The sequence below is a fragment of the Phalacrocorax carbo genome, chromosome 13, assembly GCF_963921805.1.
Source record: "Phalacrocorax carbo chromosome 13, bPhaCar2.1, whole genome shotgun sequence".
NCBI lineage: Eukaryota > Metazoa > Chordata > Aves > Suliformes > Phalacrocoracidae > Phalacrocorax > Phalacrocorax carbo.
Genome location: NC_087525.1, coordinates 1598765 through 1625632, shown reverse-complemented (window position 1 = coordinate 1625632; position 26868 = coordinate 1598765). Strand labels below are relative to the sequence as shown.

General features: G+C 43.7%; 1 protein-coding gene across 1 annotated transcript; it reads left to right on the top strand.

Annotated features, from left to right (window-relative positions):
• Window positions 1–3106: 3106 nt before the first annotated feature.
• On the top strand, window positions 3107–25225 carry MINPP1 (multiple inositol-polyphosphate phosphatase 1). The gene is made up of 5 exons (XM_064464553.1): window positions 3107–3693; window positions 3968–4156; window positions 5082–5179; window positions 6944–7077; window positions 21036–25225. Exons 1-5 carry the CDS (start codon window positions 3141–3143, stop codon window positions 21433–21435), a joined length of 1374 nt encoding a protein of 457 aa, XP_064320623.1. The 5' UTR covers window positions 3107–3140; the 3' UTR covers window positions 21436–25225.
• The last annotated feature ends 1643 nt before the right edge of the window (window positions 25226–26868 follow it).

Here is a 26868-nt window from a genome sequence, read left to right as displayed (position 1 = left end):
TGGAATGGAAACTGTGATCACAAATCAGTTTTTATCCAATTACCTTTTAATTTCACATTTCTAAAATCTGAATATTTAAAATCTCTATGAAAAACTCTATGAGTTCTCTTTTTCTCCCTCACACACAAAAGCTCATATGCACACTGCTGTAATATACAAAGTAATTTCCTCCTAAAACCAATTACAGATTTGTTACAGTGAATGTAGAAGATGGAATTTAGATTTTTCTTGATATTTTATAAACTACCCTCAAAAGATGATGTGCTAGAAACGACTTGTGGTTAGATGTGCCTGATATAAACTAAAGAAGATCATATGAAATTATAATGGCACATTTGCATTTTCCCCCTCTGGACCTCTTTTCAAACTGAAATCCAAATTAATTCTCTGCACTGGTCTTGAAATGCTTACTTACAAATTTAGTCCAGCCTTGTAAAATTGGAAAGCTTCCAGCAATAATTTTTGGGGAACCATTTACATCTGAAAGAGTTGTACTAGATAAATGATCAAAACACTTTTGTCTACTCATTTTGAATTACCACTGTTTTATAGTAGACAGTGTCCTTTTTTTAAAAAGAATAACTTGTTAAGCCTCACCTTCTTGCACAAACTTACATTTTCTGTGTTTAACAGAGCCCTTTCCAGCACAGCTCCATGACCAGTGAAATGCAAATGCAGTTGTTAAGAGTTTGTTTATCTGTTTAATGTGCTAGCAATTAAAATGAGGCACAGTGGGTGTTCCACCTCTCTACTAGGAGATCGTCTTCTGAATCACTATGGGATTGTTCCCCCTTCTTTCAGATCCTTTAGCATAGCTTAAAGATAGCAGTAGGGTCTCGGTGCTACATGCAATGATAGAAACTGGTATGAAGAACACTGGTGTAAGATCACCTTGTGCATGAAAAGACTCCTTGGAATATTTTAAATAGGAAAGAAAAATCTAGGAATTGGCCATATCCTGTGGAGAACTGGAGACATACTGTTAGGTTTGTATGTGTTTGTTCAAAACTACCCGTTGTGTCCTTATGGAGAATCGGACTTTGTTCCTCTTTCCTGAAGTTACCGTTTTGAATATATCTGATCTCTAAAGAGGAGACAGAAATTAAACTTAGGTTATGAGCACCAAACCTGTCTGCCTCTCAGCACTGTACTTGTTTGGTACTTACCTACAACTGCCTCGAGATCCCAGTGCAGGAAAAGCACCATGCTGTGCAAGGCTCAGACCAACAGGCCACAAACTGCGAGAGAAACAATGGAGTACTTTGCGCTGCAACGAAGATGCAGCTGGAAGAGAAGCCGGGACAGAACATCTGAGTGCATTACCTCTCAAGTGAGATCAATCTGTTCACAGCTGACATACTTGCTACTAGGTATTAAGAGATCACAAATCTAACCCCTTATAAGTTGCATCCCTATGAAACATACGCAACAAAATCCTCACTGTCAACAATTCTTGCTATATACCCCAAAAGTCTCTGTTATGCTTGGTAAGAAGTAACCTTTCCCACTACAGAGGGTTGAGCCAAAGCCTTCAACACGATAATTTACTTTGCATACTGTACTATTTCCTTTCCCCCAGCCACCAGGAAACATGGCAAGTAGCCCTGCACAATATCACCGAGGCAGCTAAGTCACACCACTCGGGTTTAACACAGAGTCCATAACTTCACCCAGAAGCTTTAAAACACTTATTTATTCCTATACTTTTCTTTCCCCTTCCTCTCTCACCTTTCAAGGCTTTGCCTATCCTAGCTGTTTGAGCCATTGCATATCATTGCATTAACACTTTGTTTTGGTTATTGATGAGGTGGGAGGTGGGTGGGATATATACTTCCCGACAGAATTTCACCAGTTGACTAAATATACTATGAAAATCCATTTATTCAGTGAAAACTCAACTATGTGAGCAACAGCCTGACTGTGTAGGCAGAGAGTAAAATACCTGACCTTTCTGTGTATAAAACATGGGTCTCCCCAGGACACGTGGGCCAAAAGCTAAGTCCTTTTCCTGAGACTTCAGATATTTTTGTTTACCTCAAGCCCTGCTTCTCCTACAAATAACTCAGTTTCCTTAGCTACAAGCTGTTACCTATTTAGCAGCGAGGATTTTCTTGAGAACGGGTATCATCAGCACTGGGGATGTTTTGCTTACGCTTTTGCCCAAGCTGTTTTATAACCCAACGCATCACCATCACGCTCAGGCTTTTCTACAGGATGCCTTTTTACTCTTAGCTTTTCTAAGCCTTTCTAAGCTTTTCTGGATAGGTCATTACAATGCATTCATGACATGCTGCCAGCAATGCCAGCAGGATGTGAGGATTATACCGGTACTGGTGGCTCTCTGGACACCACTCCTGACTGGAAGCATCACGGGCTGCAAACTTCATGCTCCCGCTCGTCTGACGTTTCCATAGCTGCCTATTTCCACCTGAACCGGCTCCTGCTGGGAACGCATAAGCCATGTTAAAAAACCCTGATGACCCACACTGCCCTTGACCTGCGGTGCAATCCCTGACAGCAGCGACCCACAATCCCCCTCGAAGCAACATTGCTGCAGAATTCGACAGCTTTTGGGCAAAAGGAGCCAAAAATGCCCTCGAAAGCCCCTTCTTAACTTCACTCACCCAGCGCATCAGCCGGTGTGGAGGAGGACGAGGCATCCCGTGTTGGAGGCCAAGCTCTGCCAAAGTGGGTGCAAGGCGGGATGAGGATAAGGGTCTTTAGCATTGTGAGGGGCCTTCAGTGGATCAAAAAAACCACTTTTTTTCCCAAGTGGGTGAAGGCCTTAGGGGAGCTGCCGCCTCCCCCTGCTTCACCCGGGGCAGCCCCCTGGCCTGCCGGGTGCCCACGGGGGGCAGGAACAATGAGGCACGACGAGAATCGGGGGCTTTGATGACTCAAAAAGGCAGGGTTTTAACATAGGGGGGCAGCGCTGCGAAGTAGCCCGGCTTGAGGGGAGCCGCCGACCCGGGCGAAGCGGGGAGGAGGCAGAGACCCGGGGGCACCTCACGGCTCCCGCCTCTCGGCCGCGCGCCCACCCGGCAGCGGCCCTGCCTGAGGCGCGGCCCCCGCGGCGAGGGGCAGGCGAGAGGGGGCGGCTCCGCCCCGCCTCTTCCTGCGGCAGCCGCGCAGTTGCTGCCATGGCGCTGCGCCGGGCGGCCGCCGCGCTCTCCCCCGCCCTCCTCCTCCTCCTGCTGCTGCCCGCGGTGGCGAGCGCGGGCTTGAGCAGCTACTTCGGCACTAAGTCCCGCTACGAGGAGGTGAACCCGCACCTGGTGCGCGACTCGCTGTCGCTGGGTCCCGCCGCGGGCGGGTCGCGGCCGCCCGCCGCCTGCGCGCCGCTGCAGCTCCGCGCCTTGCTCCGCCACGGCACCCGCTACCCCACGGCCGGGCAGATCCGCCGCCTGGGCGAGCTGCACGCCCGCCTCAGCCGCCGCCCCGCCGCCGCCTGCCCCGCCGCCGCCGCCCTGGCCGCCTGGCAGATGTGGTACGAGGAGAGCCTCGACGGGCAGCTGGCGCCGCAGGGCCGGCGCGACATGGAGCACCTGGCCCGCCGCTTGGCCGCCCGCTTCCCGGCCCTCTTCGCCGCCCGCCGCCGCCTGGTGCTGGCCAGCAGCTCCAAGCACCGCTGCCTGCAGAGCGGCGCCGCCTTCCGCGACGGGCTCGGGCCTTCCCTCAGCCTCGGCGGCCACGGTAAGCCCGGACCACCCCGAGCACCCACGCACTTCCCTGAGGGAGCCCCGGCTCCTCCCGCGGCCCCCGCGCAGAGGGAAGCCGTGAGGGCAGTCCCATGTCCCCCATCCCCGGGCTGAGAGGGACCCTGCACTCTGCGTGCCCCTGCAGGGATACCCCTGCGGTGGGGGGGTGCCGTCCCCGGGAGGGTGGCTGAGTGACCGGGCCCCAGGACCCTTGGGGTGCGGCGATGCTTCCCGCTGGCGCTTCCCTGAGGCTTGCATTTGCTTTTCAGAGGTGGAAGTTGAAGTTAATGATTCCTTGATGCGCTTTTTCGATTACTGCGCCAAGTTCGTTGCTTTGGTGGAAGAGAACGACGCGGCGATGTGCCAGGTGAATGCCTTCAAAGAGGGGCCGGAGATGAGGAAGGTCTTGAAGAAGGTGGCGAGTGCCTTGTGTCTGCCGGTGGAGGAGCTGAACGCAGGTAATGAATGCCTGTTACAGGTGGCTTCAGCTCCGAGTCTGGCTGAGAACGACTTCTGAGACACTGTGTAGTTAGGCAGAGTAGGGAATTTAAAATATGCTGTAAATTGGAGACGCTGGTCTAATTAAATGCGTAACACTGCAAACGTGTACTGGTGTTGCAGTAATGAATGCTTGTCAGTCAGTGGTCAGAAGAAAAAGATGTTTGAAAATATCTTTCCTACCGATGAAATCAGCTTTACCTTTGTTTGGAGGGATACGGGTGTGTTATTCTTTTAATTCTGCTCTGTTGAGCAGATGCAGCTTTTGTAAAACCATTTACAATTCAAACACACAAATAACCTCAGGAAAAGGCGGACAGGTATGTCTGTGTTGTAACTTCACAACAGAAGTTGTCCAGAAGAGAAGCACCAGGCTTTCCTGGTGTGGTCAAGTGGGGGGAGCCTCCCCAAATAGGTGTTGCTGTCACTTCCAGCATGTCCTAAAGCTACAGTCCCAAAGTTGCAGCATTCTGCTGTTCAAACTTGGCCCCTAACGTGGGGGATGAGTGATGGTAGTCAAAAACTGCTCTGCATTGAACAAACATGCCTTCCTTGTATTGCCTATTCTGTCCTTTGTGGTAATGAGGATGCACTAGCAGTTGACACCTATAGCACGTACATTGGCAAATGTGCAGCATTGATGCGAAACGCTCTCGTTTCCCCATTGTATCGATATAATATGAGCAGGTTGCACACTGAACTTTGGATTCTGCGCAATAATTCTGTGGTAAACTGCTTATTTTTGGTGCTTGGCCTTTGGACTGGCAATTATTTATTGGATTATGTTCTTTGCATTGCTAAATTGTAATTACATTTCAGTTGAGAGAAAGTTGTTACTTGTGTAGCAGCGGTTTATCTTTTGCTTGCTTGTTGGATTTATTGCAGATCTTGTTCAAGTCGCTTTTCTCACCTGCTCATATGAGTTGGCTATAAAAAATGTGACTTCCCCATGGTGCTCACTCTTCAGTGAAGAAGATGCCAAGGTGGGTGCTACATGGGAGAGAGATTTGAGAAGCCTTCCAAAGATGCCTTAGTGTTCAGCCTTAACTCTTTGCACAGTCAGAAGTTTTAAGTTCTGTGCCCCTTATTCTTCAGTCTAATGAAGCACTGCTTTGGTCTCCTCTGGATTAATCGAGCAGCAAGGCTGAGGTGCCCTTCTTCATTCAGACTTAAATACTGGTGCAGTCTTGATTTGTCCTGACTAAAACAGTCTTTTCCTGTTGTGCTTAATTTCTATATGTTTTTATTTCTTTAACATTAGAAATGCTCTGGACAGCTTTGTTTTGCATCTGATAGTCATAAGATAAAATGCCTTGATTCCAGTGGACATCAAATTAGGTCTTCCAGGTCCTCTAAGACTTTTTTATATGGTTTTGTGGACTGTCTCATCTCAACCTAATGCCTAAAACTAGTAGAACCCAGATAAATGACACTTACGTTCATTCCCCTCCTTTCAAAAAAGGACCTGATGTACCCTTTGAAGGGATCACGAGAGATGGGGATTAGGAATGATGACATTTATCTGGCATGCTCAGTAAGGCCCCCCCAAGGCTTTTAAGGAAATTTAGGCCACCCGGGAGAGAAGGGAGGCCCCTGCATGGGTGGGTGGTTGGCTAAAGGGTAGGCAGTGGAGTTAAGAGTAAATGTGCTCCTCTCAAAGAGGAGGGACTTCTGCCAAGACCTGTGCTGTTCAATATATTTATAAATAACTTAGCAGTGAGGTGGGAAAGCTTCCTGATTATATGGAGTTCTTGGGATAGTAAGAACCAGGGTGTTGGAGAGGCTTTGCGGAGGGGCCTGTGAGGGTGGATTACACAGCAACATAGTGGCAGGTGGTGTTCACTCTGAAACCATGTGTGGAATAAGAAGTTGAACTTTGTAGACAAGGTGGCCGCCTCTCAGAGCCCTTGTGCCACTGAGAACTGAACTTCCGGTGGCATAGATCCATTAAAATGTTGGCTCAGGTACAGTAAAATTACTGAAAAACAAAACCCCAGCTTTAATGCTAGGAATTGTAAGAAAAGGAACAGAGAAAGGGGAGCATCGTGTGCCCTTACATAAATCCAAGGCACAGTTCCACCTTTGAGACATGAGCTCATCTCGAGAATGTAGACATAGACCAGCTCGGATAAGGATATGGGATTGCTTCCATCTGAAGAATGATTAATTAAGCGAAGAATCTCTGACCTTCATAAGGCAAAATCAGAAATGCTAAAAGTGGCAGATAATGATTGTCTTGTCATGTGCAGTACCTAACAGGTACAAAATGAAGAAGGCAGGTTCACAACAGACTGTTGTTTTTTTTTTTTTATTTTAAGTGTGTAGCCAAGGAGCAGGGTACTATTAAGGCTAAAACTTGGTATGCTCAAAGGGGAGATTGGGCTATTGTGGGAGAGAATCCACTAAAGCCTATTAAATTTGTAGAAAACCACCTTAGGGCTCAAAGCGCTGGGCTGAAAATCACTGGAGTCTGAGGAAGTGTGCCTGCTGTTTTCCCTAGGCCTGATTATGAGCATGATCAGAGACAAGATGCTGAATTTGGGGGCTCTTCCATCTGATCTATTGTGTTTTGTTTCATGCTGAAGCGGTTTCAACTGGAGCCTTGATGTTCTCCCCCGGGGGTTGGGGGGGAAACACGGGTTGTGCTGAATTGTTGATTTCTTGCAGTGTGTGGTAGTGTCATTGCTCCAGGTTGTGGGATTTTCCCTCTGTGTCATAACAAAAACTCATGAACTCTGCAACTTTAGGTACTGGAATACCTGAATGACCTGAAGCAATACTGGAAGAGAGGATATGGCTATGACATCAATAGTCGCTCCAGCTGCATTTTACTCCAAGATATCTTCCAGCATTTGGACAAAGCAGTGGAAGAGAGCAAAAGGTAAGTAAAAAGGCTTTTGTGCTATGACTACTAGCTTTCTGAGGCCAATCCTGGGTGGGATTTAATGTGAACAGAAGTAAAGTACTTCCAAAAGTAACAGTGTTATGAGGGTTTGAGCTAGGAGAATTTTAATGGAGAAAATAAAATTTTTAATAGAGCAGTATTACTGTAAAGAGTGTTATTTTTTTTTTCTTCCACTGATGCTTTTGTGCCCAGCTAATGTATTTCCATCTTTTAACTTACTGGTCCCCACAGACCTTCACAGCACAGCCAGATGCTGTGTCTGATAATGGTGTTCTTTTCCTGCACAGTTTGAGAAGAGTCCATTGAGTTAAAGCAGTGAGATTTTTGTTTAAAATGTCCTTGTTAAAAATAATTTGTGGTGAAAATGGAAGACTGTGGGCTGAAGGAAGATTGTGGGCTGAAAGCATCTCCACAATAACGTTCTGTTATCTGGTTACTTAAGAACTTCAGCGTGGAAATCTCTCTTTCTGCCTGTGTTTGATTTGAGTCTCTTGCATTATGAAAGCTTTCTGTTTAGATTAAAGGTGTTGAAATGTAATTACGGGAAAAAGAATTGTTTCAGATCAATCCAAACACTTAGTGACTGTAGACCAGAGTGGCCTATTGCAGGATCCAAGAGGCCAGTGCTGCAACAGCAAGCCAGCCTTGTAACAAGGGAAGGGCAGGCAGCAGGCGATACACTTGGTGCCTTTTAAGAACAGGAGAGACACACGTCTGTCCTGAAGTGGTTGTAAATACGGTGATTTGTTGCATGAATCCAAAGTCAGCAGGTCAGCTGGCCAGTCAGAGAATTCTGTCTAGGATACTTAGTTTCCCCATCCTTGTTCTTCTACAGCAAAGCTGTAGTTTGGGAGCAACGCTGTAGCTGTAGGAAGATACTAGGCCTTACAAGTAACTGTTAGTAGGCTTGAAGATACTGACAATAAGTTTTCAAAGGATGGTGGTCTGATAAAGCAGCTTGTCTTCATCGATCGCCATGATTTGACAGCAGTCATTTGATGTCAGTGGAAGAACAATAGCAGTGGTGCTCCATCGCTGAGTTGTGCAGTCCTCAAAACTGCCTTTATGGTGTCAGGGTATAACCATCCCTATACTTCCTTAACAGTGAGAGATGAGAAGCCTGTGCTTTTCTTGTGTACTGTTTACCCCTGTTAGCTGGTATCAGTCAGCAGTCGTGATTCAGCGTCTGTTTGGTGTTGACCTTGTCTTGTGTGAATTGGTATGATGGGGAGAAGTAAAACAGGAATGAAGCTGGGATATGTTGTGGCACGGAGAAAAGAAAGGCTTCAGTTAACAGGCTGGGATGTTTGTGTCACAGAATTTGCTTTCATGTGCTCGTAATCTTTTTTTTTTTTGAGAGCTGCTTTAGGCTTAAATGCAGTGCATTCATATGAGAATTTAAAACCTGTGTGCATGTTCCTCGTGCAAAATGAGGAATGAAGAATTCATAGTTCGGTGATGAATCATATGAATTAATACCTTAACGGATAAGTGTGGAAATGTTTATAAAAGTACACAATATCAAGGATGTGGTCATAAGATTGTATAAATATTGTGCCGTTAAATACTTGATAGAAACCTATTTACAAGTAATTTTAACTTATAACCAGCAAATTCATCTTTGGGGTTAATACATAAACACTAGTTACATGTGGTGGATGCTCTCGCATTCCTAGCATCCTTGGGACTTTATAGTCAATATATTAAAGCAGATCTACCTAACACCCAGCAGAATGATATTAATGGCTTTGATATTTCAGAAAGACAAGCATGAGTCATAGATATTTGAGGCTGGCTGTATGTATTTTTTTACATGATAACCTGTTGGAAGACATGAGGTTTTTTCCCTTTTAGTTGGCAGACTGAAGTTAGAAGTAGCATTCACATTTGGGTTGGAGGAATAATCCATGAAATTGATTGTAACCATTTGATACAGAGAAGACAGCAAGGCAGTTTTTTTCCTTCTAAGGTTTGCTGACTGAGGATCCAAGTTGGACCTCAATGGTGGTAGGAGGACTGCGTGCTAAGTCAGTTAAGCATAATTCTCAGTCAGTCAGTCGGCTTTTTGGATGCCCTTTAGTGTGGGATGCAGAGAGAAACCCTGTGTTTATCACTGGAGCTCTGCGCAATGCAGGAATGTTGAGGTCATGTTTAATATAATACATAGTTTCTTTCATCTAAAGTGGAGTTATCACTAGGTAAACAGTGCAAGTACTGTTTATCTTAATTATTTTTGGGATTCATCTGGAAAATCAGACCGATATGTCTGTTTTTAATAGAGCGTTGGCTTAGCGTGCGAGAAGGTAAATGCGGTGCATTGCCGGGTACCAAAGGAGCGTGTCACTCCATCCCACAACGTAAGGTGGCAGTCTTAAAGCACTGAAGACTTTAGTGTGATCTGAATCGGGTAACCCAGTGCACCTAACGTGTGGAAATCTACCACCGCCGATGCTTTGGAACAGCTTGTGTCTCTTGTGATCTAGAGCGCAGTGGTGCAACTAATGTTTTTTCATGTAGGGAGAGAGACACATCCTGGATCCCGTGGCAATATGAGAGTACAAATGAAAACAAGAAGCCATATAAATGAAAACATATGTCTGTGTTAATAACAGTAGAAAATGTTTGGTTGTGCATATATGTGTGCATGAATGTCTTGTCTCTTTTTTTCGTTTTTTATGGTACCGTACAACTTCAAGGCAACTTTTGCAGGAGTTCATTACTCAGAAAATGAAACTTTGATGATGATGAAATGTCTTTTAGTGGAATGGTGTTTCAATTTAGCGATGTTTAACATTAGTTTGTAACTGGCTGTTTGCTTTCAAAATTTAAGAACAACAAATTTACTTCCAGAGCATTATCTTTGCTCCAAGTTCTCCTTTCTTTCTGGAAAGCTTAGATTGGCCTATCCAACAGTAGTAAGAGGAGCATTTCTGTTCCAGCAAGAAGCTGAGGGATCTGGATTATCTGTTCGGCTCCAGGCTTGGCAGTGGAGAGCAATGTTGGCAACGCTGCATTTTTGTAGCATACTTCAAGTAGTTCTATTCAATAGCTTTGTCCTGTTTCCATTCCCAGTTACAGCTGAATTAAAGAGAAACCTTGCTTTTATTGTAACCCTGTTTCTTCCATGAAGTGATTCTTGACCTTGCAATCTGATTGCTCACCGAACTCGGTTGCGTTATTAGTTGCCTTGTTAAAGTTCACTCTTCTTTCTTCTGAGGAAGATATCTTCTGCTGATTAGTCTATCCTTAAGAAGATGGTGAAGAAGGTAATAAATACCTATGGCTAATTACTTCCACCTTCAATTTGCAGTGCAAAAGTTTCAGACATTTTTAGGATCTTTCATCATATGAATTCCAATGGATTTCTTGTTTTAAACTAGCAATAGTCTCTTTTGTGTAGTCTTGCTGTACAGCAAGATGGTTTTGAAGGCTGTGAAAGGGATTTTCACTACATGATTGCTCTCGTCAGCTCTCCCCATCCAGACAGTTGGTGGAAAGGTGTTGGAATACCTATTCAGGAACTTGGGTCTGATGGTGAATTTATTGATAGTTGTATTAGTGATCACCCACTGTTAGCAATCTCGTGTACCCTCAGTAGCAATAAAGTATAAATGTCTAATAAAGGTTAATTCTTCAGCAGAAAGCGTCTACTCCTTGAGACCGTACCACAGTTCCAGTGGGCCTTTAAGGACCACATTCCTCCATACCTTCTTACCAGTCTGTAAAGAAATGTGGTCATGTTTCTGGGGAGAGGCTGGGGGCCAGGACTCTCTTTTCCATACAGATTTTCTTAATTACAAAAAAGTGTGTCATGAGAGCTGAATATAAAATTAAACCAGGTGATTTGTTGTACTGAAATGGCATATTGGGCAGTTGTCTTAGCCCATAAAGCATGTTATTTTTGTGAAGACATAAGAATTTTGTTTTTCCCCAGTCTTCCTGATATGGATAGAAAATATGGAGTCAGGATATGGAATTACGTGGCAAAGAAGCTAATGGGGAAATGCTCTTCATTAAACTGTTGGGTTTTCCCTCTACTGGAGCCTAGGCCTTACTGAAAGTATCTCTGCTTTTCATTATCTTGGTAAACCTGCCAGGTAGTGTGACACATGCATGCATATTCGCTTGCAATTCTGCTGCTGTGGAAGAATCCTTGAAAGGCTGCTCTTACCAGTCAGCATTTGTTTAAACAGTTAGAAAGTGTCCAATTTCCCAAAGCTGCATATTTAGAGACACTTCAACATCGGGGTGTAGAGGAGAAATCAATGAGTATCACCTCGCCTCAGAAGAAGCATTGAGTTCTTTGTGGCTCATGTGTGGGCTACAGCTAGTGACCAAAACCCATTATGATTTCCACCCACACACCTAACATAATGCTGATGGTAGGAATAACCTCTGCCTTGATGGGCCCTCATCCCTTGCCAAGAGGCATATCTGGTCTGTGCTCTGTGTGGAACTGCTGGGACTGCCAGCTCAAGCCCATTCCTCACTGCCGCCTCGCCTCGTTGGGAGACTTGGCACACTCGGAGCAGAACGGGGAAACACTGTGGTTGCAGGAGGAAGCCTCTCTTGCTGCAGTGTGGGGTATGGGTCTGTAAGGAAATGAAGAGATATGAAGAAAAATGGAAGAATAGAGATATGCATTGCTTTTCAGCTGCAGGTCACAAGTGAGGTCCCCCAGGGATCAATATTGGGCCCAATGTTATTCAACGTCTTTATAAGTCATCTGGATAACGGGATCAAGCGTAGCCTGATGAAGTTTGTTGATGACACCAGGTTGAGTGGGGAAGCAGACACTCCAGAAGGAAGGGCTGCTCTGCAGGGAAATTTGGATAGGCTGGAAGAATGGGCCAGCAAGAACCTTACGAAGTTCAACAAGGACAAGTGTGAGGTCATGCACCTGGGGAAACATAATCCGGGAGTGCAGCACAGACTGGGACCCACCTGGCTGGAGAGCAGCTCTGTGGAAAGGGACCTGGGGGTCCTGGTGGGGGGAAGCTCAACATGAGCTAACAGTGGCTGCTGCGGCCAAGAAGGCCAACAGGCTGCTGGGTTGCATCAAAAAGGGCACCACCAGCAGAGAGAAAGAAGTCATCATCCCGCTCTACTCAGCGCTGGTCAGGCCACACCTGGAGCGCTGTGTGCAGTTCTGGTCCCCGCTGTACAAAAAGGATGTGGCCAGGCTGGAAGGGGTCCAGAGAAGGGCCACCAAGATGATCAGAGGACTGGGAAGCTGCCGTACAAGGGTAGGCTGGGAGAGCTGGGTTTGTTCAGCCTTGAGAAAAGGAGGCTCAGAGGGGATCTCATCCCCATGTACCAGGACTTAAGGGGCAGCTACAAAGGAGATGGAGACTCCCTTTTTACACGGAGTCCCATGGAGAGGACAAGGGGGGATGGACACAAGTTCCTCTTGGGGAGATTCCGATTGGACACGAGAGGGACATTTCTCAGAGTGAGGACAGTCACCATTGGAATAATCTCCCCAGGGAAGTGGCTGACTTGGCCACGTTGGACACCTTCAAGAGTCACCTGGACAGGGTGCTGGGCCATCTTGTCTAGGCTGGGCTCTTCCCAGAAAGGTTGGACTAGATGATCCCTGAGGTCCCTTCCAACCTGGGATTCTGGGATTCTGTTTCTGTGAGCTGCCCAAGTGAGCCTTACATCTGTGATCTTTGAGTGTTCTGCCAACAGAAACTCTGTGTGTTGATGAGAAATCTGTGTACTTTGGTAGTTAATGCAATATGAAGCTGCCAATCAGATTTAAAACAAACAACAGAACCCAACCTGACCACCCCCCCAAGAAAAAAGAACAACACAAAGCCAAAAAAAACCCTAACCCTTAACAGCTACACACTTGGGCAGGGGTGGATTTGAAAATTGTTTGTGGCACACTTTAGGGATATCAGCTATTCATTAAAGCTGTTTTATACTTTTTTTTTCTAGCTTCAAATATTTAACATGTCTTTCTCTCTTGCTTGTGAAGGAGAATATGAAATACCTGTTAATACTTGTACTGTCTGAATGGATTACCGTAAGGCTCTGGAAGTTGGGAGGTATGCTTTCTGTAGCCATCACAGTGTTTAAATTATGTGGCTAATGATTGAAAATACTAGCCTAGCTCCACATACGCATTGCAAAATATTTGGTGGTTTCTTTTCAGAGTAAGCAGGTATTGAAAAAAAAAAAAGACATATTTGAATTTGAACGTAGTTCAAGATCAAGTGAAGGTGATCTATGTGGTTATACCAGACTAAGCCATAAAATAAACAGCTTAATTTGCCAATTTATGGGTACTTTTATTGTTTCTTGTAATTTGCCTTCCTCTTTGCAGGTCAATTCACAACACAGCTGATAACCTTTCTGTAGTCATTTACTGCTGCACCCTAATTGCTCCTTTCAAAACTATGACACAGTACAAAATAATTGAATATGTGATCTAAAAACAATTAACTGTTCAAAACTATCTTTTTATAGTATGTACAAAGGGAACAGAGCAAAAAACTTCCACGTGTGCAGTAGAAATTACATAATTGGATTTAAAAAACCTCTTGCCTAGATCCAAATTGTTTAGTCATTTCTTTTAATAAAACATCTCTGTTGCCACTGGGATCCCATGTTTGCACAGTGCAGGTTCTTGGCTCTGGATGCATCAGCAGGTTCAGGATGTCCTGTGTCCTCTGGTAGGAGTTGTAAACCGGCGTGTTTGATCACCCACCCAGTAGCAGAGCAGCTCCAAAGGAGAACAGGGCTATGACGTGTAGACATGTAACTTCTGTTATTTGAAGTGCAGGGCAGCTTGTAGCCAGATGCAAACTCCGCGGGCTTACCTGGACCTATGAGACAGCCCCTGCAGAGCCGAGTCCTGCAGAGCGTGGTCCTGTGCTTCCCAGAGAGTCCCTTTCTCAGAGGGCATGGAGGTATGGGTGGCCCAGTGTGGCTTTCTATGGGGCCACTTGAGGGGTGTCCCCACTGTGTCCCCTGGCTCTTTGGGGTACTGAGAGAGCCTGTCATGAAAAGCTTCTGGACTAGGTGCGTGTCATCTCATCTGCTAATTACATAGTCATATATAACTTACCAAAAAATTGTAAAAACATTGCTTCAGTATATTTGTTTAGAGAGGAGAACAGGTGTTGAGTGTGTGATGGGTAAACTGATCCCTGTAATAAGATGTTCGTGTATTCAGAGGGCAACGTGCCAGCTGTACAGTTCAATAGACTGCACAGTTTACATTAGTACACCTGAAAAATGCTCAGGTCTTGACTTCATTTGCAGAAAACCAGAGAAATGGGATGGCTTTTGCTAATAAACTGCAAATGTCTCAAGCAGCAGCTCTGTATCATATTGCATGGTTGGTTTTGATAGCCTGATCTTTCAAAGGTGGGGCTTCTGACATGATTAAAGGGTGCTTTTGGGGAAACCATGTAGAAGCGTGAAATTCTCCATAAGTCATCATAGCACGTTCAGCAGCATCCCTGTGTCTGCATTTCTGAAGAGTGTGTGTGTGTTTGCTGACTTCTCTCAGATGCCTGGGCAGTCCAGGGGACCTCCCTGGGAACGTCTTTTTCATCTCTCTGCCTAGAACTAGATATTTGAAGTGTTGCATATGCCTTTCAAACCTCCCAGAACGTACTTAATCTCACATTAATTACGTAATGCTTGCTCAGGACTGCTCTGAAAAGATTATTATAGAGTCATATCCCTTTATCTAAGGAATTAAAAAACAGAGCAAAACAATACCTAGGCACCTAACACACAAATGAGCTGATCTAACCTGTATTCACCTTGGGCAGGAAGGGTTTGACAAGTGACATGACCCTCTTGATTTGGTTTTGGCTTGTCATGATGGTTCAACATTTAGCATCAGCACAATGCTGCTGCAGTAACACATTTAAATCTTTGAGATCCATAAGAATATGAGAGGTGGGATCATTCAGAAAAGTGCCTTTGAAACTGCAGAAGCTCTCAAGTGAAATGCAGTGAAGCCTAGTCAGCTTTGGGTGATTAACTCTTGTGGGACTAGATAAAAGCTGTTCCCTTTTAGTCAGGGTTTTAAATGGGGTTTGCATAGTCTTGTCAGTTTTTCAAGTTTGTCTTTGCCATGAGCACGCTCATGTATGTCCTTGTTGGAAAAGAAGAAAATTTTTATCTTTCCAGTATTTGTGGTGGCATTTTGTTGCATTGGTACCAATTCTGGAAATGAATGAGCACAGCTGTCTTCTGTTCTACTATCTAAGGTGGAAGTTTTGACACATGGGGACTTAATACTGTTTGACAGATTTTTATTCTTTCCCCTTCCCCTTCCTCCCCGTGGTAACACTCTGAGCAACATGGCTGTTAAGTATTTCTGCTGCCCTCTGAGTCCTACCACTGCATTCCCCGCTGGTTCCTTGTAGACTTAGGGTTCCTCCAGCTGTTTGGGTTTTTTTTTCGGGGTTGTGGTTTTTTTGGGTTGGTTTTTTTTGGTTTGGTGTCATGTCCGTGTCCCATCCCCCCATCCCCCCCCAATAAAGCACAGGGGCAGGTGGGAGGGATGCAGAATTCATCCCATAGCTGAAAATAGAGGTTTCTGAGTCCTTTCTCCTGGGTTTTGTATTGGGGAGAAAAAGGACAGAATGGAGTCTAAGCTTGCTTGATTAACTTACCTTCAAGTTCACTTCTTCCATATCTGAAGTGATATATCAGTAGTCCTAGGAAGAGAAGGAATGATCTACTGTTGAGGATGGGTGAGCTGATGCGGAAGTTTCAGGTTTAAACCTGAATCTGCTGAGATCAAGGAGAACTAGAATTCACCTGAATGATAAATCCCACATCTCCACTTCTCAGTGCCTTTTTTTCCATGGTGAGACTTAGCTTTTGGGGTTATGCTGATGAATCATTCAGTAACTTCTTCATTTTCAGCTGTGGTCAGATTTACTTAGAAGGTTACAGCACGGGTAGTTCAGCCGCTGAAGTTGCACACCTCTTCAGTGAACCCCGCTTGTGTTCTGCATAGTGGCAGCCGCTTCTGCTCATTTGGAAGTGCCCCATAAAATGGGTATGAAACCAAATGACACCAGTCACTTTCAGACAAGCTCTTAATGCTTTACGGCAAAGTTTTTTCATCTCCCTTTAAAATCGGAAATGAGATTTTTTTTTTGTCTGCTGATCAATGTGCTTTCCCAAGTCATTTACTAAATAAGAGGGAGGAAAAATGAATTGAAATATCATTAGCAGTTGCCAGAGTATGACGTTGAGAATTTTGTCTGATGCTTCCATGTGATGGTGAGTCATTAATCAATTGTAAAGAAGATTGAGTGTGGAAACCTCAGGCCTTCCAGTTAATGTTTTATTAGCCTGTGCTACTGTTTTGAATTTATCAGTTTTCTTGATTATGTTTTGGGCTCTTATCTTCGCTTTATCAGAAGCGTAAGGGCAGTAGTAACCTTTGCCTGTGTACATGCTCTGAAGAGGCAATCTTTCATGGTTTCTCCGTAATTAAAAATATTACTGTTGCTGTTTTAACCTTGGTGGTGATTTTTATTGTCATTGTTAGATAATATGAAACCACATCTGAACTGGAGTTATGACCCCAGAGGTTGAACAGGGAGTGCTTGAGTAGTCTTAGAAATCAGATAACCAGCACTGGTAAGAAACGAAGTAGACTGCGTTAGAGGCTATTGAAAACTCAGGATTGTACGTACAAGGAAACTGTTTTAATCCTTGTTAAACAATACAGTTGGACAGCTGGCAGTGGGAGAGGTCTGTTGTAGTTCCCAAAGTGGTTTGGCCTGTCAGCATGAGGATTTCATGAGACCAAAGCAGGTGACACAAAACCTCAAATTACAGTGAGGATGAGTGCCTTGTTTATTCCTCCTTTTGTCTTCATGAAATTTTTCTTTCCTTGTCCTTTAAAACTTCAGTGTGTGCGTGTGTGTATATGCTATGATTTGTTTCCTATTTCGGAAATGTAGGTCTTGCTGTTTTTTTTTTTTAACTAAGAAGTTAACAATTTTTTTTGTGATTTGCTTTCATTTCAAAATTCCTGCGAACATCAGCTGGAAAGTAAAGCAAAACCTTGCTTAAAGCGAGTGCTAATAGCCAGAATGTTAATTATTAATTTTTTTTTTAACAGCTCTGAAATTTTTTTGGAGGGTGGGGTGGGTGTGTGAAATCCACTCCCTGTGGAGTGAATAATGCCTGTGTACCACATGTTTTGGACACTTTAGCAGCATTATTTACATTACTAACTTCCTTGCTTAGTAAACGATAAAATACAGACCACCAACTTTGGAAGCAGGTATGTGTATAAAGGCGTAGAGCTGGGTCAAAATGAAAATGTGCTGAGCTGATAGAGCTGGGTGATGCTCCCCCAAGAGTGCTAAAAGAACTTGAATGAGATAGCTGAAACAACAGGCAGTGTGTGCTGGTTTCAGCCAAGAAGCCTGTGGGGGCTGGCTGGTGTGATGATTTAAAAACAAATAATTAAATAAAGGAAAAGTGAAAAAAGCAGCTCCAGGAGAGTCAGAATTACAGGCCAGTCTAGTAGAAATAACGATTGAGACTAGCAGTGATAAGCACCTTGATGAATATGATATACCAGAGTAGTCAGTGTGATTCTTTGAAAGGAGAACAGGCCTCTTGGAGCTCTTGGGGAGGATCAGCAAGCATACAAATAGGGCAATCTGGGAGACCCAGTCATGATTTCCAAACATCTTTCAACACGTTTCCTTATCAAAAGAAATCAAGCAGCTGGGGTTAAGGGGGAAGGCCCTTACATGGGTAAAAAATGAACAAAAATGCAAGAAATGGAGAGTAGGGGTAGCTGATTGAATTTCCTAGCAGAGGCACGTTGCTAGTGGAGGTAGGTCTGCAAGGATCTGGGCTGCTCAGCGTGTTGTAAATGACGGGGAAAAAGAGGTGAGAAGTTAAGTGGCATTGCAAATGCAGCACTTTTATTACAGATAAATAAGATAAATTGTTTCTACTAGGAGGATTGTAAAAGGACCTTGTGAGCCTAACTGGGCTTGAAAATTGCAGATCTGTCAAGTAATCCACGTAGGAGAAATGATCTTCTTATCGTCTGTCAGGGAGAATGTGGGATAACTTCCTGCTCAGGAGTTGAGTTTTGAGGTCGTTATAGTTGTCTGGAAGTATCTCGAACTTCTGTAATCTAACTGGAAAAGGTGATAGATGTTGTGAATTAAGAAAACAAACGTCATGGGTGCAGCATGGATTTACAGTGTAGCTCACTGTCTTGAGTATTGTGCATTTCTAACATTCTGATCTAAAAGGATATAGCTCATTTGGAAAAACTGGAATGACTGAGGTAGGATTTCTCAACCTGGAAAAAGTATTATTGCAAAGCTGTAAGTAGAAACGATTAAATGGTACATAACATCTACAAACAGAAAAAGTTAAGAGCAGTACAGGAAGCTGTGCAAGTCCTTGCCACAGGACATTGTGTGTGCTATCGATGTATGTAGATTTAAGGAGAGATTGAACAAAGAAAAGATTCACTGAGAAGTCCTACATTGCATAGAAGCCACATCTGGCCCACAAGATCTCTGAGCTGGAAATTGCAGGAGGTCAAAGGAATAGCCTTCTGTCATCTTCCGTAGGCATGTGGTTTTGCTGCTGTTTCTATTTGTTGACTGACGAGAGGGATGTGAATGTGCCCTAAAACCTAAAAATACTTCCCTGAAGGTGTGTGTGGAAGGGGAGGACATAAATGAACTAGTCAAATGAGTAAGAGGAAGAAAAAAAAGATTGTAGGGAGAAGGGAAGAGAAAGGGGTCGAAGGATCCAAAAGCTTCACAACATGAAAATGAGGAGGGGGCCACGAATAGCACAGGGAGAAATGTAGGCAGAACCGCTGATTTGGGGGGAGCTGGAAGAGGGGCTATAGTGAACGTACACCTCTTGGTGCAGCAAAGGCATGGGTGGGAAAAAATGTAACCTCCTCCATAGAGAACCTTTCTCTGGTTTTAATGCTGCTTTTGAACAGGAAACAGAGGCAGATTTCTGATGGGTTTTTTAAGTGAAGTTTTGCCTAAGGAGAGAGTATGTGCATGTATGTGCATAGACATCTAAGGAGTATAGTCAGAAGCGCTCAGGCTCACCAGGGAGCAGAACTGCACGAGGTATGTTTCAGGCTGCTCAAACACCATGGCTATATCGAGCTGGTAGTACAGAGCCCATCCTGCGCCCGCACTGAATTCCTACTTACCTGATCAAAGTTCAAATCTACAGGCAAGTCCCCCAGTTCACCATTTTTCAGTTGCTTCAGTCATTAGGTTGGAGTGGAGGAAATGCCTCCTTTTCAGGCCAGTCAAGATGTGTCTTGTCTGAGGGTAGACTGTACTGGCAGCTAGAGTCTTGCCAAACATTACCTCTAGTCTCCTGAAAGCTAAAGGTGTGTAAAGGTGTGCTAGAAAAAGTGACGTGGGCTTCTGACAGCTGCTTGGAGACAGTCCCAGAAAGCCATAATCCTTCTCTGGAGCAAGGGGCAGATTTTCATCTTGGCTGATGTTTCCTCCTGCAACAAGCCAGCTCTTTCCTTTCATTGAACAATTGTAACCTTTTGTTGCACAAACTGTCTTTGTTTTAGGCTTAGTTTGTGGTGTGAATCAGTGACTTAATTTACTGGTCTGTGTGCTGAGGGAGTAGAATCTCCTTTTTGGCTAGTTCGTGTTCTCAAGAATTAGTAATAGCAGTAGCCTCGCTTATAATTTGGACTAACAAATTGTGGAGGGACAACTGTTTTCCTCCAATGACTGGATCACTGTCTTCAGACTACACATTGGTAAACGCAGAGGTACCTTCCAAACAGCTGAACCATATTAAGGCAGGGTGGGGTGGGGGGGAAATTGGCAGTATTTTGCCAAATACAAATCAAATTACAATTCTTGTTCTAGCATGATACACAGTGAAAAGCATTGGTGGTCATAGAGGTCGGCAAGAAATACTCAAAATCCTGCACTGGTGGTGGTGTGCCAGGGAGAGAAGCAGTTTGCGTGTTAAATCAGTAATTTGTTTGCTTGTGCAGGCAATCATGTAGTTGTAGTTAGGTCAGAGGGTAGTAGGCGTTTACTGTAGTTTCTTAATGAGCCAATAAGTTTGTACTTACACTTAATTTTCATCTTGAAACTGAATTGTAGCTTATCCTTTATTATGGCAGTTGGAAAAAGTTTTTGATCCTCAAATCTGTTATATTTTAGCTGTAGGCTTGTACTGAAGCAAGTCTCAAACTTGTAGTAAAAATCTTATTTGGTTAAAAATAAAGTCTTGGGGAGTTTTTCCAAACTCAGCCCATGATGGGTGACTGGCTGTATGTATTTGCAGTGGGTCCGTGTTAGAGAAATAATGAGTTACTGGAACATCCTCGAGCCTCCCCACGTGCCAATAGTGGAAGGGGACTCTGTCACACACGGTGAAGGGCTTGACTTGGTTTGTATGTTAACAGAGCCTTGCAGCTGGCTTGGTGATTTGCTGCCCTTCTCTCAAATTCCTGATGGGAGGCGGCAATGCTATTTAAAAATCTGTAGCATGGTCATTGGATCTTCCCATACATGGGAAGAGCGCAAGTGACTAGGTTCACCCAGGGGGTTGGAGAGATGTACTGAATATATGGACGTACACCATTAATCTGTTTCTTGCTTTTGTTTACCATATTTATATTAGGCTGTAGCTGTAGCCTAACTACCTTTAGAACAACTTCTTGCATTATATGTAAGAGCCAGTACCTTAAACTGGGACAAAATTGAGGAAGCATGGATGCTTTAAACAAAGCCTGTAATATATTGAAATTCCCAAACAGGTTTTTGTCAGGCATTGGAGTAAAACAAGTTCAAAATCTACTTCTTTAAGCCTTCATTGCTGACAGCTGTGCAATATGTTGGTATGTTTGTTTTAAAACACAGGCTCTTGCTCATCCTTTGCACTTTTTTCTTTTCTAGTTCAAAACCCATTTCTTCACCTTTGATTGTACAAGTTGGACATGCAGAGACACTTCAGCCACTGCTTGCCCTTATGGGTTTCTTCAAAGATGATGAGCCTCTCAGGGCAAACAATTATGTCAGACAAATGCATCGGAAATTTCGCAGTGGCCGGATTGTGCCTTATGCAGCCAACCTGGTATTTGTGCTTTACCACTGTGATCAAGTGAAAACCTCTAAAGAAGAGTATCAAGTGCAGATGCTGTTGAATGAAAAACTGATGTCGTTTCATCACTCAAATAAAACCATCTCTACTTACGCGGACCTCAAGGACTATTACAAGGACATCCTGGAAAACTGCCACTTCAAAGAAGAGTGTGAATTACCAAAAGTTAATATTACTGCTGTTGATGAACTTTGAGGAAATGAAACAGGGTGGGTGTTTGCAAATTGGTTTTGGTTCTGTTTGACAGACGTTGTGAACAAGCACTCTTGATGATGTGCTGCTGCTGTGTTAACTTTCTAAACTTGCAGATTTGATGGGTTGCCTCAGCTCAATGCACTGTTTATTTGTGACATAAGCAGAATTACAAAAAAAAATGCTTAACAGGGATGTTCTGAGCATTTGTGACAAATACGTGATGCGAGATAAAGTGTACCTGTATATTTATATGTACAAAAAAGTAATTTAATTGGTCATTTCTTATGAATGTGCTGTAGATGGATTTAAGAGCTGGGGCAACCTCTATTTTATCAGAGCTGAAGGTGGTTGGACTGATTGAGTATTGCTTTGCGCTGCCTGTTTTGCTAATTACCATTTTCCTGTGACAAGCATGAAATAATTCAAACCTGTAAGCTTTTTTCTCCTTTTCCTGAGCCTCTAGGAGGCAGAGGGTACGTAGTCCTTCTCCACAGCTGCCCAGCTTCTGCCTGGCAAAGATGGGAACATCTTTCTTGGGCATTTAAAGCAGGAGTTGCAGTGTTCCTGCATGCATTATTAATGACAGGATAAGGGACAGTGGGCACAAATTGGAGCACAGGAAATTCCCCCTGAACATGAGGCCAAACCCCTTCCCTGTGCGGGTGCCAGAGCAGGGGCACAGGCTGCCCAGAGAGGCTGTGGGGTCCCTTCCCTGGAGACATTCACCCCCCGCCTGGACGCGGCCCTGTGCCCCTGCTCTGGGGGTGCCTGCTCACGCAGGGGGTGGGATGGGGTGAGCTCCAGAGGGCCCTTCCAGCCCCCACCAGTCTGGGATTCTGTGATTATCTGCCTGAAAGGGGCAAGTTAGCCTCCAGGGTCAGTAAATTATCTTTAAAAAGAAGTAGTGAAACAAGACCCTACCTCCACCCCAAATAACAAAACAAAACTAAACCCCCCCAAAAAACCCAACACACACCCCACACCCCCCCACCCCCCCGAAAAAAAAAAGTGAGGGAGTAGGAAGTAGCCACTCTTACTTCAAGGTGCTCTGGGAGATGCAGTAGTTACTCTCTAAGTAATCTGGTGCGTCCTTTCACTGACACAATTTCTTGCATTAAAGGTTTGGGCTAGGGCGTTCAGGTTAGGCTCTGCTACAGCTACGAACATCTTGGTCACGTCCAGGCTCTGACAGTTTTCCTATCAGTTCTAGTTGGAAGGGACCTCCAGAGGTCTCCAGTCCAGCCTCCTGCTTGAAATGGGATTGTTGCTAACCCTAAATCCAGGCAGGTTTTGGACTGTAAAAAGCGTCTGGCTTGGACTTGACTTCTGCTAGTTTTAAGGCACCGAACGTGGTGTTGCATATGTAGGCCTTATCCATTTGATGTGCCACTTTGTTCTTGAAATGAAGCTGGTTTTAAAGAAATTAATTGCAGACAAGTACTGGTGATTTTTTTAAATCAACCACACTTAAAGTAGGTTCAGATGCTATTGAAAGGTGGAAAGTATTTTAGAGCTCTGCAGTGTGGCAGAAAAGGAAAAATTAAGATAATTGTCCAGAAATGTCTGAAACGCAGTAAGTCAGATAAAAACTCCTTCATTGCCCAGGTAATGGCTGTGTGAACAAGTTGCCCCAAAGCAAACGAGGGTATGGATTTATGGTGCTGGTAGCTCCTGAAGTATGTACTCACACCCTGTAATGCATGTTCCAGAGCTCACTCTGTAAAGTGAGGCATACTTTGTGGTGTTTACTGGGGAGGGGGTGAAAGGTGGTAAAAGTGATCACCACAGGGATACAGGAGCACTATAAACATTTACACCCTTGTTTGCTGCAGGGTAACTTCTTTTTGTGGGCTCACCTTCAGATCTGGGAACTTAACTGCCCCAAAACCAAACAATAGGAAAGAAAAAGCCAAACTGGCTCAAAGTTGAGGTCTTAAACTTGGTGTGTATTTTTTAATTATTTTTTCTTGAGGACTTAGGCTTCTGTCACTGTTGGTGGTTTTGGGTTTGGTTTTTTTTTTAATATGGCTTGTATAAAAGCACTTAGGGTTTATATATCTGTAAGTTCAGGTGCAATCGAAAACCTGTTTTTTACTGTTGTACTCTGAGCTAAGAGCTTTTCCCTGTATTGGGATGTAGGGTCTTGTTTCATTAGTGCATTGATTTCTGTGAAGACCAAGGTTCTGATCACTGAAGATACTGATTAAAACTGGTGGATATATCAGCATTAACATCCTGGTGAAACACTTGCCTGTGTTAGCTCTGCAGCTCTTTTTCTGCAACCGGTGAAGTGGTTAGGGAGGAGTACAGATGTTGAAACAAATGGAGGAATATAGGTCAGGATAGCTGTCGTCAGCCCCAGCACATGACACTGCTATATCAGCTTTGCATGTCCCCTTTTTTTTTTTTTTTAAACAGGATCCTACCTTGAGACTAAGTCAACTGATCATCATTATTATGACAGATGCCTGTTACAAACTTTATTGCAGCATTTGAGGGAAGCTACAGAGAAATGAACCTTTGTGTAACGGTAGTTAAGTTTGGTAAATAGCAAGGATGAGAAAATCCGCCTTTGAACAAATATTTTGTCTCTGTGAGTCAGTCATCCTGTGCTGATTTATGATTTGAACAGAAGGGATAAAAGCCTGACTATTGGAGATGAATGGAGGATTTCGGTCAGTTCAGAGAGACTGATTTTAAGACATCATGTTTGTTAAAAGATACATCCTTCTTACAGAGGAAGAATACTTGACTGCTTTTTTGATTGTGTGCCAGATGAGGTGGAGGAACAAAAAAATTCATTGTACAGTGAAGCATCATTTGCCTTCTGCATTACCAAGTTGATTGTATGCTTAAATTCTGTCACAGGGCTTTAAGGATAGCTCTTCAGAGGCTGTTTCCTATTTTGCCTTGGAGTACAGGTCCATCATACCTTCAGTATAAGAGATGCATCTTAGCAGCTGTCAGAAATTAACTGGAAAGGAGAATGTGCTATTTGGTTTCTGATCTGTATTTAAAGGATGTGCTGACTGACTCGTTTGACAGAATTAGAGACTGAATGTGGAAACTTTGCACAATTGTAGCAATAGAAGTGTTTGGACATGTAAATGTTCTAGGCACCTGTTCGTGTGACTGGTTCTTACCAGTAGGGAGGCAACTTCAGTATGACCCTTTTAGTTAGTGAATGTATAGACTTGTTTATATACTCAAAAGGAAAGATAAAATGGATTATAATATTTCCATAAAGTTGAGCACTAGTTCAGTGAGCAGTGTTTGAACAGGCTGCCGTATCTCATGGCATTGCAGATTACCACATCCTGAAAAAGTCCTGCAAGAAAAATGCTTTTTCTCTTCCTTCACGTGGCCCTGGACAAGAGAGTCATCGATTGAGGACTTTGCCACCTTTCTCAAACCAGAAGCTTTCCTTGATGAAAAATACCAACAGTGTTCATGGATGCTGGTGTTAAATATGTTTGAAATGTGTTTTATTTTGTTAAATGTCTAAAGCTTAACTTAACCTTCTGGCAAATTCATTTTTTCCTCCTAGTAAGTACTGCTGCTGTAATTCTGATTAGCATCGAGCTGCCAAATCTCTGGGCACAATGCAAATTTGTAATGCTAGGGTACTAACTGGATGAATTTTGAGAACTCGTTTTGGAATTTTAGTGCTGTGAAATAAAACTTCACACTTTCTTCATCTCTGTTTTATAAGCAGTAATAATGACAGAATCTTTAGTATCATGGCTGTGTTCTGCTTTGAAATACATTTGGTAGGTTGTTATTACTTGTATTGGTGTCTCTGATTATTTTAAGTCATCAAATTGCTTTGTGATTAGTATAAATGCCTTAATTACGTTTTTACTCTCATGTTTTGATGTGAGTGAAAATTTACTCATTTCCAGAATCCCTGGGTTTGAAAACAGCAATGGTTTCCTGACAAGGTTTTGCAGATATCACTGTAGCATGTAAAATGTCTGGTAACATCCTGCATTTTAAAGTGGAGCAAGGGTTGCCCACACATTTTTGTGCAGTCCAGAATCTGCTACAGCATTATATCTCTAAATGTTATCACTCTCAATGAGAGACTGACACTGTTGATTTGATAAAGAATTAGAAACATGCGTCGTACAATACTTTCTAACCTGTCGCTTCTTGTAGGTGTTCAGCAATAGGTCCTTGTTATTGGGTATCCATTAGCTACTTGGTTTGTTAATTCTCTGATTACCTGCACATAAAAATTGAGCTTTGCCTGCAGCACGCTCGTGTGCTGAGGGTGCAGCGCTTTTCTAAGTGTGCTGTGACTGGAATGGCATCGTCTTTGATCAAGGGCTATTTCTTCATTTTCAGAAGTATTAGTCTGGAAGACAGTTTGAAATAGAAAACAATTAATTGATGCTGCTTTGTTTAAAACAAACAAACAAAAAACCAAAAACCCAAACTGTGTAGTCATAGGAAAAGGAGTGAAGTGTCTCTAAAATTAAGATACCGAAACCACATACAACCTTCTAGGGGAAGAACATGATCACCACCATCACCCCGTCCCCTTTTTTTCAGACACATAGTATATTCAATGGTCATTCTGTTAGTTGCTTTGTTTTTCAAAAGGAAGTTAGTATTATCAGGTGTGAGTTTGCAGTTGCTGGTATGGCAGAAATAATGGTTTATCTTTGAATTTTTTAATTCTTGCTATTTCTCCTGATTGTCAGAGTAATCTCCTGGCCATCCTAAGGACTGACCTTACTAGACTGGAGTGATGGTGTCTCTTGTCCTCCACAGTCGTTGAAGGGTAGTCAGGTACTGACCATGTGAAGCAGGATTACAGATGCAAGCAGCGTGCGTGGGGAAGCCCGTCAACACGTGACGCCGGGAGTGGGTGAGCCAGGGGGAGCTCATAACCTTGTTTAAGGTTTCTGGGGCGATTCCCCCCGCCCCACCCTTTCTCCTCCTATGAATTTCTTGTCTTGAGGCCAGCTGCACTTCTGTCGCCTGTGTTGTCATGTGATAACGAGGCCATGCTTTGCTTTTGTGCACAGTGTAGGGGGTTTGTTTTCAAAGTCCCGTCTGTTTTTTGCATTGCTTTGACTGATGGGTGTGTGGGTGTGTTTTGTCTCTAATATGCTGCCGCCTTGAAACTCATCTTCATTGTGAAGACTCCACAACTCCTGTATAGCCACTTCAGCTTGAGTGCTGTTTTTCTGCCTGATTTCTCAGGATTTGTGGACCAGTAAGTAGAAAATAATTTCTAAATTGCTTTGTTTCTAATCTTGATAAAGTTTTTGAAGGAGGTTTTCATTGGCTGTGAAATATATGCCAGGCCAGAGCTAGATTCTGCTTCCAGGTCTGATACAGGTAGATGTTTGTAAAAGCCATACAGCTTTTTTCCCCTCCCTTGTTTGCTTCCAGAAGTGGAAAATGAAGATTGTCTATAGATTA

Excerpts from the sequence above, each read along its gene's own strand:
- MINPP1 (XM_064464553.1), top strand. The coding sequence starts at position 3,141 with ATGGCGCTGCGCCGGGCGGCCGCCGCGCTCTCCCCCGCCCTCCTCCTC. Across the intron at positions 3,694-3,967 it reads CCTCAGCCTCGGCGGCCACG|AGGTGGAAGTTGAAGTTAAT; the intron begins GTAAGCCCGGAC and ends TTTGCTTTTCAG. Across the intron at positions 7,078-21,035 it reads GCAGTGGAAGAGAGCAAAAG|TTCAAAACCCATTTCTTCAC; the intron begins GTAAGTAAAAAG and ends TTTCTTTTCTAG.